This window comes from Rhinatrema bivittatum, chromosome 6, assembly GCF_901001135.1.
Source record: "Rhinatrema bivittatum chromosome 6, aRhiBiv1.1, whole genome shotgun sequence".
In the NCBI taxonomy this organism is placed as follows: Eukaryota; Metazoa; Chordata; class Amphibia; order Gymnophiona; family Rhinatrematidae; genus Rhinatrema; species Rhinatrema bivittatum.
Genome location: NC_042620.1, coordinates 285453804 through 285472862, shown reverse-complemented (window position 1 = coordinate 285472862; position 19059 = coordinate 285453804). Strand labels below are relative to the sequence as shown.

The window sequence follows — 19059 nt, the reverse complement described above, 5'->3', positions numbered from 1 at the left end:
ATGTCTTTCCTTTATGAGGCTGCTTTTAAATCCTAATCATTTCTCTAAAATAAATACAGTTCCCATACACTTGTTTGTCATGTATGCTCGTCCATACTATATTGTAAGCTCCATGGCATGGAGACTGTCTCTTATGTGCATCTGTACAGCAAAGCGTATGTCTAGTACCATTTTAGAAACGATAACTGAAGATATTTAACTCACCTGAATTTCTTTTCCTTGAATCCTGCTACACCAGTACAGACAAGTGAGTTATCTGCCCCTTCTAGCAGGGAGAGACATAGGGCACTCCTTTTTACTGTGACATCACCACCATTGGTTACTATGATACAGCTCCAGTGAAAAGCTAGGATTCTTATTCAAAGCTATGGAAACTTAACTAAAAACTTATTTAAGCTCTGAACAACATGAAATTAAACCACAACTAAAAAGGCATCCTCCAAGAATATTCTTCCATCCTTTTAAGGATAAAGAGTAGGAAAAATGGTAAAAAGCAAAAAGAAGAAACGAAAGTAAACCTTTGGATGTTTCTTAAAATCTTTAACAAAGCATACTGCTTGAAAGACAAAAAATACAGGCCAAACTTCCTGGGCAGGTACTGGACTGGTGTAACAGGATTCAAGGAAAAGAAATTATGAATTAAGTTAAATTTCTTCATTTATGGTTCCTTATCATTCTGCTATAGCAGACCAGACAAGTGGGACATAGCCAGGCCCAATTAATCTGGGAAGTAAGGTTACGATCAATTTGAGAACAGCAACTCCAAAGGCTGTATCCTGTTTTGAACAGACATCCAATCTGTAATTCTTAGTGAATATATGCAAAGACGACAGAGACAGGATGGAGGCGGTCCAGAGAAGGGCGACCAAAAAGGTGGAGGGTCTTCATCGAATGACTTATGAGGAGATATTGAAGAACCTAAATATGTATACCCTGGAGGAAAGGAGGAACAGGGTGATATGATACAGACTTTCAGATACTTGAAAGGTTTTAATGATCCAAAGTCAACGACAAACATTTTCAGTTGGAATAAAATCAGCAGAACCAGGGGTCATGACTTAAAACTCCAGGGAGGAAGACTCAGAACCAATGTCAGGAAGTATTTCTTCACGGAGAGGGTTATGGATGCCTGGAACGCCCTTCCGGAGGAAGTGGTGAGGACCAAATCTGTGAAGGATTTCAAACGGCATGGGATAAACGCAGTGGATCCATAAAGTCTTGAGGATGTGAATGGAATGAAATGAAGAGAAGAGGCATGGGGTGGCTTGCAGGAATGATGGCTACTACCCTTGTTCAATAAATATACACAAGGTTAATGCGACTCCAACATTGCTCTATGCTTCAACGGCAAGAGGAAATGTGGGAAAAAAGATCTGCATTCACAAATAAGCGAGGGAGTAGCTTGCTTGTTGCGGCGGTTACTACCCCAAACCAAATTAGCCTGATGCTTCACTTTCATTGCATATCCAAGCAGCTCTTTGCTTTAATGGCAAGGGGGAACGAAGAAAAGAGGATTTATATTCAAACAACCAACAAGGAATAAATCACACAGGCTGGAAAAACAAATACATGTGGGAATAGCTTGCTTGTTGCGGCGGTTACTACCCTGAACCAATTAAGCCTGATATTTCACTTTGAATACATATACAGTGCAGCTCACTGCTTCAATGACAGGAGGGAATGAAGAAAAGAGGATTTATATTCAGACAACAATCAACAAGGACTAAATTGTACAGGCTGGGTAAACAAATAGGCATGGGAGTAGCTTGCTTATTGCGGCGGTTACTACCCCTAACCATTTAGGCTTGATACTTCACATTAATGCAGCTCCAGCACTGCTCTCTACATCAATGGCAGGGGTGGAAGGAAATTAGAACCAAAAAGTTACCAAAAAGGGCCCTGACCTCAACGGTCAGAGTAACAGATAAGTATGAGAAAAATAAGTACGAAAGCTTGCTGGGCAGACAGGATGGGCCATTTGGCCTTCGTCTGCCATCATTTCTACGTTTCTATATGTTTCTGGAGCAAAAGCAGAAGATTTCACTCAAACAGAAGCTTGGCGTTCTTATTGAATGAGCTTGAAGAACATCCAAAACATGACAGCCTGTCAATATTTAGGATGAAGCAATTGTTTCTTGAAGCCATCTTGCCAAAGAAGGTTTGGCGGCTGTCAGACTTCTGGAACAAATTAGTAACTTTGAAATATCTGAGAAGAACTTGACAGACATCTATGTATTTTAATGACTTCTGATTATTGTGGCATTCTTCTGCCGAGAAAGCTGAAAGAGAAATTGATTGGTTTAGGTAAAAAGCAAAGATGACTTTTGGTAAGAAAGTTTCATTTCTTCCAGTCCCTTCTGAGCCTGATGAGAAGATCAGAAAAGGATATCTGCACAATAAAGCTTGAAGTTCAGAATTACACCTGGCTAAACAAATCATCAACTAGAAAAATTGTCTTCAATGGCAAATCCTTCACAAAAGTATTCTTAATGGGTTTGAATGGAGGTCCCACTAAAGCTTTCAGAACTAGATTAAGATCCCATGGAGGGACTAAAGGCTTACGAGAAGATTGAACATGCTTTACCCCATGGAGGAAATGAGACATCTGGATGGAAAACAAGCAGAATCCTTTGAACTACCACTATAACAGGAGATTGTAGCTACCTGGACCTTCACAGCATACAAAGCTAAACCTTGGTCCAGGCCTTTCTGGGGAAAGGTCAGGATATTAGAAATTTCAGATGACTTCTTGCAATAAGTCTTAAATAGACACCAGACATGAACATAAGTCAAAGCAGAACTTTTATGGGTTTTCAAAAGAGTTTAAAATTGTACAGAAAGAATATCCATGTCTACACAATCTTAACCTGGCAACGGCCAGATTTTAAGATAAAATGAAGCCAGATCTTCCATAAGAATTGGACCTTGACTTAACAGACCGCTATGCTAGAGGACATGAACCAGAGAATCAACTTGTAATCTCACTAAATCCACATACCATGGCCTTCTTGACCAATTTAGCAATATCTCTCTTTTTTCTTCTCAGCGGCCAGGAAGGAAATACATACAACAGCCTTTCTTTTGGCCAAGGCTGAACTACAGCATGTATCCCTGTGTAACTCGATTCACTGTAGACCTTAGTGAGGAAAAAGGTGCCAGAGAGCCCAAGTTGGCATGGCTAACTTCTAAAGGGGGGGGGGGATATTTACTCCCTCCTCACCTTCCCACTCCAGAATTTAATCCAGGGTTGTGCATTCTCACAAGAGAAATATGCATGAAATAGATTTGCATACAATTGAGGCAGCGTCATGCAAACCTATCTCATGCTTTTTCATTAGGAATACCCTGAAACCAAACTGGTTTGCAGCCCTCAAGGACCAGAGTTGGATACCTTTTCTCACCTTCTCCCTGCATTCACTTCCTCCTCGCTCCCCCACTAGCATTCACTTCTTCCCTACCTCATTCCTTGGCATTCATCCCTTCCTCTCCTCACCCACTTTCAGAATTCAACTGCCCTTCCTCCCCTGATATTCACAGCTTACCTGATGGTCCCTTCTTCCTCTGCTGGTAGCCAATGCAAAGTTCAGATCCAAGAAGGAGCAGAGCAGCAGCTGTCCCCAGTCTAGCCCTTCCCCCTCCTGTCCTCACAGCAATAAGCAGCACATGCAAGGGACAAGAAAGAGGGCACGGTTTTTCTGTGCTCAGCAGCATCCACTGTGTTAAGCATCTCAGCAGGAAGAGGAGACAATGTGGGAGAACCAGCAGCACTATGTGAAGTGCTCCCTCCTATTCTGCTGCCCACAGGCTATCAGTCACCAACTCCTTCTACTTCAATTGCAGCACCACCCCACATAAGTTGCTGCCCTGTGGCATGCACATCCAGTTATGCCAGTTCTGTGTTCAGGATATCAACAATTAATGGGCCTAAGAGATTTATGAACCTATAAAAAGGTATAAGAAATCTGCAACTAGTACAAAATGCTGCTGCTCATCTTTTATCTGGTGTAAGTTTTAGAGTTCATATCAACCCCACTCTTAAATATTTGCATAGCTTACTGATATGTTTCTATGATTAATTTAAAGTATTAATACGTTTCGGCCCATGTTATTAAAAAAAAAAAAAAAAAAAAGCCTATTGCCTATCCTGAAGTGGTCTTTAAGATCAGCACAGGAGGAGTTCCTTCCGACTCCATCCCCAACTTCAGCAAGACTGACAGAGACATGAGCTTTTCCTGGGTAGTACTGCAGCCATAGAACTGTCAAGAGATATTTGTTCATGTTCTGATTATTTGACTTTTGGACACTTGATAAAGAACTTTGAGATCTATATTCGGTAAGCAGCACGGTTATCCATATAATTTTATCTGGATATTCCGCGGGATTTATCCAGATAAAACTGCCATGGAAAATAGAAATACAGAAACATGACAGCAGAAAAAGAGCACATGGCCTCTCTAGTCTGCCCATTTGCCCAACTAATTTAGATTTACAATTACCATCACTGCCACAGAGATCCCCTGTATTTGTCCTACGCTTTCTTGAATTCAGATACTGGGTTTTTTTTGTCCACCACCTCCACTGGGAGACTGTTTCATGCATCTACCACTCTCTCTGTAAAAAAGCATTTCCTAAGATTTCTCCTCAGTCTACCCCCTTTTCACCCTCATCCCTTGACCCCTCGTTTAGAACAGCTGAAAGAGGCTTACCCCCCTGTGCATGGAAACCTTTGAGATTTATCATATTTTCCCCTAGCTCGCACTTCCTCTAGGGTATAAATAATTAGATCGTTAAGTCTATCCCCAAATGCTGTAGAATGAAGACTACTGAAGCACAAAAGAAGAGCGGGATCTGGGGGTAATTGTATCTGATGATCTGAAGGCGGTCAAACAAGTGGATAAAGTGATGATAAAAGCCAAAAAGATGCTGGGATGCACAGGGAGAGGAATGGTCAGCAGAAAAAGGGAGGTGATATTGCCCCTGTATAGGTCCCTGGAAAGACCTCACTTGGAATACTGTGTACAGTTCTGGAGTCCGCACCTTCAAAAGGATAGAAACAGGATGGAGTCAGACCAGAGGGAGGCTACTAAAATGGTTGGTGGTCTTTACTGTAAAGCATATGGGGACAGACCTAAGGATCTAAACATGTGTATCCTAGAGGAAAAGCGAGATAGGGGAGATATGATAGAGACATTTAAATATCTCAAAAGGTTTCCATGAACAGGTGAGCTTTTTCAATGGAAAGGAGGTTCTAGAACAAGGGGCCATGAGATGAGGGTGAAAGTGGTTAGATTCAGGAGTAATCTTAGGAAATATTTCTTTACAGCGATGGTGGTGGATGCATGGAACACTCTCCCAGTAGATGTGGTGGAGACAAAAACAGTGTCTGAATTCAAGAAAGCACGGGATAAATACAGGAGATCTCTAAGGAAGTGATGCTAAATTAATTGGACTGATGGACAAACTGGATGGGCCCATATGGTCTACTTCTGCCATCATGTTTTTATCTTAGTAGCCACCATCTTAGCTGGCATCAGTCAGTTTATATTCTTTTGAAAGTGCAGTCTCCAGAATTGTACACATTATTCCAAATGAGATCTCATCAGGGACCTATACTGATAACTTTAGGACAAGTCTTCATTGCAACCAGACTTGTCTACCTAACTTTATCTTGTCAATGCTGATTGGGGGAGGGGGATAGACAGAGAGAGTGGAGTTTGGTTGGCTTGGCTCCTGGTGATTTAACAGCCCCAGGATATTATAATGAAGTTTCCTGTATATCATGAATTTAAAATCCGTGGCTGTTACAGAAAGATGTGACTAGATAGAAGAGGCCTTATTTTTCAATTATTTTCTCATATTCTGTGCCCGTGGGATAAACACTGGGTTAAATTATACCCAAACACTACATCCAGAGGGACACAAAGTAGGCATGGTACAGTGAGATGTGAGTCTATGTATGTAATGATTTCATATCTATGGTGCACCTGAGGTTTACTACTTATATGACACTAATAGATGTAGACAGCATTATACAGTAACACATAAGAGACAGTCCCTGCTCAACAGAGTTTGCAATCTAATCAAGACAAATATACAAGGCAAAAGACACTTCAGAAATTTCATTAAGAAAATAGTTAGAATCTATAAGGCTGTGAGCAAGATAATCAGGGGTTAAGATATAAAAGCAGCCTTAAAAGGGTGGGTTTTTAGACTGGATTTGAATAAATCAAGAGAGGCAGCATGACTCACCAACTCAGGAAGACTATGCCAAGCATATGGTGCAGCCAGGTGGGAAGTGCAGAATCAGGAGTTGACAGTAAAGGAGAAGGGCATAGATTGGAATGACTTGCCTGATGAAGGGAGTTCACGAGGAGTGGTGTAAGAAGAGACCGGAGAGGTAGTGAGGAGCTGCAGAGTGAAGGTTCTTGTAGATGAACAAGAGGACCTTGAACTGGGATATTATCGCAAAGTATCACTCTCTATTAGGAAGGGATTTTATAGTGAGGTACCTATTGATTTTATTACCTGGGATTCTTTAATTGAGTTTTCACTATTTCTGACATTACTGCATTAGGAAATTGCAGTTCACAGTCCTCTACTATAACCTGTGCATAGAGATCCTGATTCTTTACCACAGCTCTCGATGGGATATTAACTAGACCTAAACCCTTCAGAATGTGTGCCCAGGCTTGCTACTGCAAAACACTGGAACAGCCATGGAGACAGGCCCATACAGCAGAGAGAACACATTGTATACACAGAAAGGAGCTGAAAAACGATTCCGGATGAATCTCAGACTATACTGGGGAAAGCGGTACATCCACTCTGTTTTCTGAATATTGCAACAACTCAGCAGCCCATAACACTGAAATTCAAGTAAATTCCACACAAGGGACGTTCAATGAACCCTGTTAAAGATGGGGGCATTTTCCCAGTTGTGTGGAGCTACTACTCACAATGCAGAGGACCTGAGCATCTCCGCTCACTTACCAGCTGTGGCGTTACTAACACTTCCCCTCCTCTCCATGTCCTGATGATCCAGTGGGTAGAGCTCAATCTCCTCTTTGATATTTTTTGTCTGGTCAGTGGAAGGAAATGAATTTCCTGGTATTAAGCACAAATATGATTAAAACAATCATCATGCTGTTGTTCCAAAGGAACTTGCAAAGGAATAAGAAAACCGTATTTTTATAGTTAAATTATCATTTGGCCAGTAATGGCCTGCTTTGCAGGTGCTTTACCTTACTATGTACGGACACACTGTGCTGGTGGCACACACACACATTACTATCTTATTGCTGGCAGTACTGACCTGCTATGTTGGTGGTACACCCCATTACCTTATCGAGTGCTATCCGGCTGTGCTGGTGGTACACCCAGTTTCTTAACTCTAGGATCAGCGGTGCAAACCCAGATCAGGTCTGCAGAAACTTAAAAAGGTGGCCTACATCAATTGAGTTGGTGGTCTCTCTCTATTTCTGGGGCCACAGCAAAACTGTTTGCACTGCAGCCCCTGCCAGATTCCTACAAATCTGTAAATTCTTCTGTGCATCTTGGGGCCGATTTGTGACAAGGACACAAGGAGGAGTTTGATAAACTACTGATCTGATATTCTTGTGATGTACACTACAAGCTTACATGTCTGATTAACTTATTAGCACAGGTGGTGCTGTCATGCTGTGCTGCCGATATATGCTCAAAGCCCCCCGTTTCCTGTGGCGGCTCAAACATGGACTTTGAAGTAAGTTTGAAAATTCTGTAGCAATTACCGTATGTGGAACATTTGCATAAATGTGAATGATTTGCATATTAAATCATGTTAACTTGTATTTTACTTTATAAAAATAAAGAGGTTCATATTCAAAATGATTTGTCCAGCTAAGTCTGGACTTAGCTGGACAAACTAACAGGATTTGAATTTCCGGCCACACCAATAGCTGCTGATTTATCTTTAGTGAGATAATAACCTGGATAAATGAGAGGCATTCCGGGTGCATTCAGGGGCAGGGATAACGTCGATATTCAGGGTTATCTGGCTAAGTTATCCAGATGTCTGGGTCATGCCACAGAGCAGTCCTAGCTTTATCCGAGTTTATTCAGCAGAACGTATAACCAGCTGCAAATGTTCTGAATACTGGAGTAATCTGGGTAATGTTATCAGATACAGATAACTCACCTGTCCCCGCACTGCTGAATATGGACCTCAGAGTTGATTTCTGATATTTCTTTTATGCCTGATTAAAATATCTGGTTCATTTATGGGGAAAAGGGGACTTAATGTTCAGTGCTAGGAAACAGAAGGGGGATAAAGAATTGGTGGGTAGTGGGGGAGGCAACCTCGAAGAGAAGGGATTTCAGCACAGAGGGAGGAGAGGACAGGAAAGGAGAGGAGAGTGGTAATCAAGGAGCAAGGGAAGAAAGAATCATAAAGGAGATGAAAGGGGAAACGAGGAAGAAGAAAGAAAAGGATCCAGGACCAAAGAAGAGATCAGGAGATGGAAGATCTACTATTACACACTTCTTTCTGATGCCGAGCCCTTCTCTAATTCACTCCTCACCCCCTCTGATCCCCTCCCAAGCCACACCCCTCATTTCTCTCACTCACCCCCTACATTCTCTCCAATCTCCTCACCCCTCACGCTCCATACCCACTCCAATCTACTCGCTCTCTTCCCTTTCCCCTGGTACTCTCTTCAGTCCCACAATCCACATCTCCTCTCAGTCACTTTCTTCCCTCACTCATTCTTCCCCTACCTTCACAAGCATCTCACTATCCCTCATTCACTTTCTCCTGTCACTCCCCCCCATCCCCTCAGTCACTTTCTCCTGCGATCTCTTCACTCATTCTTCCACTTACCTCCACAATCTCTTAACTCAGTCTTACACATACCCCCACAACCCTCCCCCCCCTCATTTACTTCCCTTCTCCTGCAGTCCCCTCACTCTTTCCCATCTGACGCCTAACGGCATCACTCACCCTCCCATATCAGCTTGAGGCTATGACAACAGCGGCATCACAACACCTCAGGCCGCATCCTCCTCCCTCTGCTGCAAGGGCCAGAGGTTTTGTGCTTTGAATTGTGCAGTTCAAAGCACAACACGCAAGCCCTGATAAGCAGATGACAAAGGTGCTGCAGGGACGCTATTCTCCTCCTAGCCCCCAAGCTGACATGGGAGGGTGAATGAAGAGATTGGTTGGAGAAGGGGAAGAGAGGAAAGATGTGCAATTGCCATCGCCGCCAGTGCTATCTCTGCCACTTCTCCTCGTGCTTGGACCTGGCTTCCTATCCCCTATGGCAGGACCAGCCAATTCTGCAGCAAGGAGCAAATTTTTCCTTAACAGTGGCATCATGGGAGATCAGAAGCCCTTATATACACTGTTTGCTTATTCTTTTGGCAGCTCTAACCTATTCTGCCATTGGTTTATGCTACCACATTATGTGCATTAGTGGCCTGATACGCTGGCAGGAGACAATATTGCTTTATTATTTTTGGCTGGGCCAGCTCAGGACTCTGTGGCTGTTAGTGATTAATCTTATTTCAATAATGCTATAATATCAGATTTTCCAAATTCTGATGCCCCAAAATAGGTGCAGCTAAGCACATCAACAAGTGTACTTCTTGGACAGAGATTGATTGGGATTAAGTAAGTATGGCACAACCATGGCACATTTTAAAAATATATTAGAGTGATAAAGTGGTGCCTGGTGCAATTCCGCCTCCAAAATACCTGTCTTTAAAGGAAGGACTAGCTTTTGAGAGCACTTCCCCTTTCTATCACTTCCCCTCGTGGGAACACTATAATGAGCAGTCCCCGATTTGCTCTGTACACAGCTGGCAGAGGCAGGAGGGTCCTAGTGATGACAAAGGTCCTTTGTTTAATAGCAGCTACATTATAACCAGACCCTCAGGTGCAACTAGCACAGTTACTCTGTGCTCAAACATTCACTGTGCTGAGAAAGCTAAGCTGCGGGGCGGGAGGGAGGGAGGGAGCCCAGCTAGTGGAGCAGGAGAAGCAGCTGTATGAGAGTTTTCCCACCTGGGTGGGGATCCTATCATACTGCCTCTGCTGGCTTGCAGTCTACGTTCTGCCACTGAACGAGAAAAATACAATTAGCTGAGAGTTGCTTCAGCAAGAGAGAGAAAGAGAGTGAGAGAAGACAAAGGGGATGGTCAAAAGACAATGGAAGAGAGGTGATGGAGATCCCCCACCCTGTCACACTACTGATTTTATGGCCCACCAGCTACCAGTGATTGATAGGAAAGCTGGTATGGAGAGAAAAACAGAGGCATCACAGGGATGGCAAGATGAAGGATCTCTCAGGTCACTCCCACAAGTTTCCAGAACTTGTTCAGTTAATGATCATCCGCACAGCATCCAATATGGCTACACGAATGGATTACATTTAGTTAGAGGACCCAAACATTAGGTACAGCTTGTACACTAACATTGTCGGAGGAGGGTTATATGGAATACTAAACCTCCCCAGCGCTTTTCCTGACTCATTCACACTTGTGCCGAGACTTCTGTGGCAATACAAGCAGGTTTGCTTATCATAAACTGTTTGCCGTAGATAGCAGGATGAATTAACCATGAAATGCCCACCCTCCTCCCTGGAAAAGACTATACTCCTACTAGCTTTGACACAACACTGAGGAGATTCTGAGGCAACTCCCACACATGCTCAGCAGAGCTTTATTTTATTTATTCATTCTTATGAAGCGCTCGCTCAGGGGGAGACTCTGGCTAGTGCGGTGTACAGGGACTGTAACTGCCCTGGAGAGACAGATCCATTCAGTGCCTCTGGATGCAGTCATCCCTAGATCACGGCTAATTCAGCCCTGCTCATCGACTGAAAAAAAAGTGTGGCACATGAGACAGGGATTATCCATACCATTTTCAATCTCTCCCAAACATCTCCTAACTCACTCACCTATGCTCGAACTGCTGATCCTCTCCCTTCCCTCAGCTATGCGTTGGTCCCTGCGACAGGGCTCCGCCTCATGCTTAATCCTCAGTAAAATATCGGGACTGATGTTCGGATAACCTGTTTAAAAAAAATAAAAAATAAAGCCCCACATTTTATTTTTAAGATACCTAACCAGTCCAGTGAGGGTATATGAATATCAGACACATTTAAATTGCTCTTCCCACCTGCACTGGACCTTTTGTTAAGGTCTCTGCTGGCGTTGTCATGATCCCTGAAATATGGTTCCTCCTCCTCTTTTATCCTGAATGATACACCAGGACTGGTACTTGTATGGCCTGATAAAAACAGAAAAATACATTTATGTTTTCAGGCATAAAATGCTCTCTTCTCACCAAAATGGGGTGGAGTAGATCAGTCCAGTTGTTCCCTAGAGGGCTTAGACTGATGGTAAATTCTGTTACCCTGTCTACAGCTGACAAAGTAAAATTCAGAGGCCAAACCAAGCAAACATTCTCATAAATTTAAAAATCAACAATATAAGAAGCAGACTATCGTTAAATTATTTACCCACTTATCCTTTATAAACATGGCACACAGCAAACTGTTTGCATGCAAACCAATATTATTAAGCAGAAAAAGTAAACACAACCAGGTCACAAGAAACCACTCAAGAATTTTAGTTGCCAAACACTATCTTGAGTGTTATGTAACACAGTATTAAATATTCCTTTACTATTTATTATTTAGGCTGTAATTGTAGATTTCTTCAGATATGTTTTTTATGTTCTGTTGACTGCTTCCTGGACTTTTCAGCTTGGTATTGAGGACAGTGGGAGGGAGGGGGAGGGGATGGAGAAAAAAAAAAAAGAGAGAGAGACCGTTTACTATAAGGAGACAGAGATAACTTATGAGAGAGAAGAGAAGTGAAGATGTTTTAGTATGTAGCAAAAGTCAACTGTGTCGGCCTGCTGGCTCAGTGGCAGTAACATGCAGAGGACCTGGGTTTGATCATACGCTCCATGGGCAGTCTAGGGCTCAGGATGCACTGCTCACAGCCCCTGGGGTAAGAGGAAAGGAGGGGAGAGAGACCCAGTCATTGTGCAATGGTGATAATCAGTGGCTATACTCAAGGCCCATGACAGAAGGATTCCAGGATGAGAGCTGGTTCAAGGCCCTGAGCGAGGGTTCTGACTGCAGTGACTAAGCTACACAAACTGGAAGGGAATATAAAATAATGGAAAAATCCCTGAGATACTGCAAATGAAGGCTGAGGGCACCATAGCCCAACAGAAGCATTCTAATTGAGCTGGAAGGCCAAAAAGAGTAGAAGGAAACTACCAAGCCAAACATGGAATAAACAAACCAACCTCCAATATTTCAGGTATGCCTTTCAGTAAGATCATAAGAAATAAGAAATGCCATACTGGGTCAGACCAAGGGTCCATCAAGCCCAGTATCCTGTCTCCAACAGTGGCCAATCCAAGTCACAAGTACCTGGCAAGTGCCCAAACATTAATTAAATCCCAAGCTACTAATGCTGGCACCAAGTAGTGGCTATTCCCTATTGATTAATAGTAGTTTATGGACTTCTCCAGGAACTTATCCAAACCTTGTTTAACCCTAGTTGCCTTAACCACATCCTCTGGCAACGAATGAGAAATTACTACTTACCTGGTAATTTCCTTTTCTTTAGGAAACTCAGATGAATCCAGAAGAAGTGGGTTATGCACCTCTACCAGCAGATGGAGAAGGAGCAAATTAACATCATAGTACATATACCCCTGCAGTGAATCAGCCTGCCAGTATTGTCTTCAAAAGCAACCGTGGACAGACCAGCAAAAAACTTGATTAAAAACAAGTAACCATTTCAATAGTCAGCCAAAGGTCAACATTGAGCGCAGACAAGAATGTATAAACATAAGTCTTGGGACTGGATTAACACTTACAAGTAATCCCTGTAACATGTAGTCATCCAAGAGGCCATAATGCAAACATTCGGCAGCCAAGCTGGATTCATCTGACTGTCCTAAAGAAAAGAAAATTATCAAGTAAGTTGTAATTTCTCATTTCGTAGCAGATGAATCCAGAACAAGTGGGATGTACCCAAGCTACTCCTGAATAGGGCGGGAGGCTGCCCGCGATCCAGTCAAAACTGCACCTGCAAAGGCGGCATCCTCCCAGGCCTGCACATCCAGATGATAATACCTGGAAAGGTGTGTAAGGAGAGCCATGTCGCAGCTCATCAAATGTCGACAGGAGGCAACAATCTAACTTCTGCCCATGACGCTGCTCGAGCCCTAGTGGCATAAGTCCTAATCTGACTAGGGAATGGCTTCCCAGCATCCACATATGCAGCTGTGACTACCTCCTTAATCCAGCGAGTTATCATAGCCCACGAGGCCAGAGCTCCTTGTCTAGTACCGTTGTGAAGAACAAACAGGTGATCTAACTTCCAGAAAGGCTTAGAAACCTCCAGATATCTGACAATATGTCTCTTGACATCCAAGGGTTGCAACAGACGATATTACTCCACATCTCTCTCTGTCCAATGACGCCAGGGAGATGGACTCTTTCAAGTGAAACTTAGTGACCACCTTCAGTAAAAAGGAAGGAACAGTACGCAGCTGCACCGCTCCTGGAGTCACCTGAAGGAATAGCTCATGGCAAGACAAGACCTGGAATTCGGAAACCCTACGCGCAGAGCAAACTGCCACAATGAACACCATTGTCCAGGACAGGGTACGCAGTGGTCTAAATGCAGGGCCTGCCAAGAAAACCAATACCAATTAAGACTCCAAAGGGGCACCAGAAACTGCAAGGGAGGATGAAGATGGTTCACTCCTTTCAAAATATGACCACATCAGGATAAGCTAACAAGGAATCACCATTTTTCCTGATCCCTGAACAGGCAAGAGCCACTACTTGCACTTTTAAGGAAATGAGAGCCAAGCCTTTATTCAAGCCATCCTACAAAAATTCCAAAATGAGCGGAATCTTGACCAAGTAAGGGAGAGTACCTCAATCCTCAAACACTCTCCAAACCCACACATAAGGCAAAGAAGTGAAGAATTTCCTAGCTCTCAGTAAAGTGGAATCACTGCCGCAGAGTATTCCTTCTTCAGCAAGCGAGCCCTTTCAAGAGCCATACCGTAAGACAAAATCGAATCGGATCTTAGTGAAGGACATGTCCCTGCCACAACAGGATCTGGTGAGCCAGAAGTTGAAGAGGCAAGTCCACCATAAACCTCCGCAGATCTGCATACCATGGTCTCCTGGGCCAGTCTGGAGCTACCAAGAGCACCATCCCTCTGTGGTGCTCAATCCTTCGAACCAATCTGCCCATCATGTGCCATGGAGGAAAGGTATACAATAACTTGTCTTCCAGCCACTCCTGTACTAGGTCATCAATTCCCAATGACTTCGGATTTCTCCTGTGGCTGAAGAATCGCAAAAGTTTTGCAATGCATGAAGTCGCCAGGAGGTCTAGGAATGTAATACCCCAGTGATCCAGAATCAGCTGAAATGCCTCATCTGACAAAGCCCACTCTCCTGGATCCAGACTCTCTTTGTTCAGAAGTCTGTCCTTACATTGTCTCTTCCTGCTATGTGCAAGGCTGAGATCATCTGGAGTTGCACTTCTGCCACAATCATTGTGTTGTCTGACATTATTCAGATCAATTGACCTTACAGCCTGTCGCTGAACTGTAAACATGCCTACCAGACTGCCCTGGCTTCCAGCCTGAGTGATGTTCCAGAGAGACTCTTCTGCATCCCAGCATCCTTATGCTTTCAGCTCCTGACAGTGAGCTCCCCAACCAAGGAGTCTCACGTCCAACATCAGTACTAGCCAGTCCAAAGGGTCTAAGGAGACTCCCTTCCTTAGATGATCTACCTGCAGCCACCACTGCAATTGGGAGGAGACCTCCATTGGCAAGTGAAGCCAAATCAAATAGTCCTGAGACTGCGAGTTTGACCGAGAGAGCAAGGAGCACTGCAGAGGACTCATATGTGCCCTTGTCTACAGCACCACTTCCAGGGTCACTGCCATTAAGCCAAGTACCTGCAGATAAGACCACATGGTTGGGCGCGGAGTATTCAGCAACAGATGTAGCTGCACCAGTAAATTATGAATTCAAGCTTCTGGCAGGAAAAGTTTGCCCAGCTTCGAGATGAACCGAACCTCGAGGTATTCCAACAACTGAGCAGCTGAAGACTGCTTTTGGCCTGTTTCAAAACCCAGCCAAGCTCCTGCAACAGGTAAATCATCTTGCGAGTTACCAGGTGGCTCTCTTCCAGCGACTTTAGGTGCAAATCAGCCAGTTGTCCAAATATGGGTGTACTAAGTATCCATCCCTTCTCAACTCTGCTGCAACTACTACCATTACCTTGGAAAAGGTTCAGGGAGTGATGGCCAGACCAAAGGGCAGTGCCCGAAATTGAAGTGGCATCCCAGAACTGCAAACCACAGGAAGCGCTGATGTTCTAGTTGGATGGGAATGTAGAGATACGCTTCAGACAGATCCAGAGAAGTCAGAAATTCCCACAACTGCATGGCCATTATTACCTAGCACAAAGTTTCCATGTGAAAATGCTCCATTTGCAGAGAATGGTTGACGCCTTTGAGGTCCAGGATGAGACGAAAAAAGCCCGCCTCCTTTGGCACATGAAATAAATGGATTATCGCCCTGAATTTCCTTGAGACTTGGGCACTGGAACCATAGCACTCAGACTGAGGAGCCCTGCCAATGTACCCTCCCACTGCCTGCGTCTTCTGCGGGGAGTGGCAGGGAGACTCCATAAACATGTCCGGAGGAACACTGTGGAACTCCATCGCGTATCCTTCTTGTATCACCTCCAGGACTCACTGATCCAATGTGATTTCGACTGACCTCTGATAAAAGAGAGAGAGGCATCCCCATATCTCCTGTTCTCTGGGGTGTGTCAGTAAACCTTCATTGGGAGTCTAGGGAGATTCCACTACTCTAGCCTGCGCCTCTTCTGGGTTATCAGGGAAAAAAGGTCTGAGAATTACCAAAGGGTTGAGTCCTCTGAAAGATCACTCCTCTATAGGGTCGAAAAACATTTGGATCCACTAGCATGACTTCTCATGATAAAGGAGCGCTGCACCTGCTTCTTATCCTCCAGCAAACAAGGAAATGGAGATTCTACCCACTCACTGGCCAGTTTCTCCAACTCGCTCCAAACAAAAGCAAGCCGATAAAGGGCAACTTGGTGAGGCTAGTCTTGGAGATTGTATTGACAGACCAATATCTCAACCATAACTGACACCTGGCTGCTACTATTGAAGCCACTTCTCTAGCTAAAGTACGGACCAGGTCACAGCCCGCATCTATTAAGAAGGCAGAGCTGGTTCCACAACTGCCCTGGAATTTACCCCAGGGACATCAATCTCCTGGGAGAGAAGCAAATAAGAGTGAGCCGCCAAGGAGCAACAAGAAGTGATCTGCAAGGACATTGCCACTACTTCAAATGCTTGCAGAAGGACAGTCTCAATCTTTTTATCATGAGCATCCTTCAAAGCTGCGCCTCCTTCCACAGGAATAGTGGTCCACTTGGAAACTGCATACACAAGTGCATCTACTTTCAGAAAACAAACTCTCTCTTACCACCGGATCCAGAGGGTACAGGCCTTCCAAAACCCGACCGCCTTTGAAATTAGCCTCTGGGGCACCCCACTCGGGCAATCAATTCTTGAATGGCTTCCATCACAGATCTTTCTTTGGTTCAGACACTGAATCTGCCCAGGAATTCCAAGCATTTTCAAGGTCTGGGAAATCAAAGCTGGCTGTACATCTCTATGAAAGAACCATAACATAGTTCTATACAGTTCTAATCTGGGGAGAATTTCACCATCCTCAAGAGAGTCAGGATTGGCATCCTCATCCGTGCCATCTGGAACTTGATCCAGAGGCCCCAAGAGTACTCCAGTGCTTAACAGAAGATCTAGGCAAGGCTCCTACCTGTGCCTCTGCTGTGGGAGCATTAGACAGGGCTGTGGACTGCACATGAAGAAAGGATTGCAACCCCTGGATAAAAATTCTATCCATGAAAAGGTAGACCAGGAGGTATCAGAGGAGTACTAACTGAGCTACCTTCCCCTGCTGAGAAATCAGATCGGGGAGTTCCAAAATCAGGCGCCTCACCTGAATCATTTTTACCCAGACCCACATCCAGTTGGGAAGAACCAGGCTTAGTGAAATCTGAGGAAGACACGTCTCCTTGAGCCTCCAAACAGCACTGGCACCTCTGGCTGAGATGCACGAATATGACAAGCAGTGCCAAGAGAAGGATGCTAAGCCTTCTGAGGCACAGGCACTATCATGGCTAACAGTGTGCTCAGCGGCGGTCAGAGGCATGCATCTAGCTGTTTTCTGTTTTTTATATGTGTGCTCAACTTAGGTGCACAAAATAATGTGTCCAACACTTAGGCGCCTACCTAGGCACCCAAAATGTATGCGTGCAACACTTAGGATCACACACCTAGGTGCCTACCTAGGCGCTCAAAAATAAGTGTCACAAAAAACTTAAGTGCACAATATAAGTTGTGCGCAGAGGTAAGTGTGTGGCCACTATGGCGGCACTTAATGTGGATGCACAGACTATAAGGCCCGACTGCATCCAAAAACTGGGCGTACAACCTAGACATACAGCTAGACGCACACACCAGACTAACAATCCTGTAGAAGGCAGCCTTAGAAAGCACGCAAAATGCTGTTGCAGCCTACAATATGGCGTGCAATGAAAAGCCTCGGAGTGGGGCCTAGCCTATAGAGGCTGCTCAACTCACCAGGCTGCCCACGTCCCTCGAACTCCCATGGAGCGGGATGAACATCAGAACAGCATGCCAAGCACAGAGACCGGGAGAAAAAGGAAGCCCTACACAACAATAAACCTCCTCCTAAGTCTCTGTAAAAAATATTTTTTTTAAACTTACCAGAACTCAGCCTTACCTGGCTGAGCACAAAGATGATCTCCAGCTGCAGCGGGAGAGGGCATGTGCCCTCACCACCATGCTCAGCTTCCTGCACTCGCTGCCTTTCAGCTGCTTAAGCAGCTAAGTCCACGCCAGCTGAAAAAACAGCTACAGGACCAAGGCACTCATCTGAGGGACTACAGAAATCACCTCAGGAATTCTCAACTGCGGTAGGGACGATTTGGTATCACCACAAAAGAGCAGGCAAATTTATTTCCTCAATTCTTCTTTTCTTTAAAATGAAGTAATCACCTGTGGGGAGATGCACATCCACCATCTCCTGGAGACTGAGAATACTGACAGGCTGATGTCACTGCAAGTGTATATGTTCTATGATGTCAGTTTGCTCAGTCTCCATCTGGTGGTAGAGGTGCATAACCCACTTGTTCTGGATTCATCTGACTAGATGCTAAGAAATTCCAGAGCTTAATTGTGCATTGAGTGAAAACATTTTCTCCGATTTGTTTTAAATATGCTACTTGCTAACTTCATGGCATACCCCCTAGTATTATCTGAAAGGGTAAATAACCATTTTACATTTACCCATTCCAGCCTTTTCATGATTTTGTAGACCTCTAAAATATCCCTCCTCAGCCGTCTCTTCTCCAAGCTGAACAGCCCTAACCTCTTAAGCCTTTCCTTGTAGGGGAGCCATTCTATGCCCTTTATCATTTTGGCTGCTCTCTTCTGTACTTTCTCCAGTGCAACTATGTCTTTTTTGAGATGCAGCGGCCAGAACTATACACAGTATTCAAGGTGTGGTCTAACCATTGAGCAATACAGACGCATTATGACATCCTCCATTTTATTTGCCATTCCCTTCCTAATAATTCCTAACATTTTGTTTGCTTTTTTGACTGTCACAGCAGGAGAACAAAATCTATAAAAAAGTTCCTCATACTGATACTATAAACTCTGCCAAAGACTTAAAACTGATGACTGCCAATGACAGAAATATGGCTGCAGTTCTCTTCATTATACATAAATAATTTGGCAGCAGGAAGGTTGATCCAGATCAGTCCTGCCCAGAGGAAGCTAATATAATCCAGAATCCCTTAAGAGGTGCCTTCAGGGTTTGCTGACACACGCTCCCCAACAGGAGAAATTTGGGTCAACTGTCTTGTCTCTTAAGAC

The 19059-nt window shown here is 44.2% G+C and overlaps 1 protein-coding gene across 1 annotated transcript in view; it reads right to left on the bottom strand.

The window, feature by feature from the left end:
• LOC115094348 overlaps nt 1-19059 on the bottom strand; it is a 188053-nt gene that overhangs the window by 76505 nt on the left and 92489 nt on the right. The window contains exons 7-9 of the mRNA XM_029607304.1: nt 11156-11266; nt 10935-11048; nt 6991-7104 (exon numbers count right to left, since the gene is read on the bottom strand). Coding sequence (XP_029463164.1) covers nt 6991-7104; nt 10935-11048; nt 11156-11266 — 339 coding nt within the window. The remainder of the gene's footprint in view (nt 1-6990; nt 7105-10934; nt 11049-11155; nt 11267-19059) is intronic.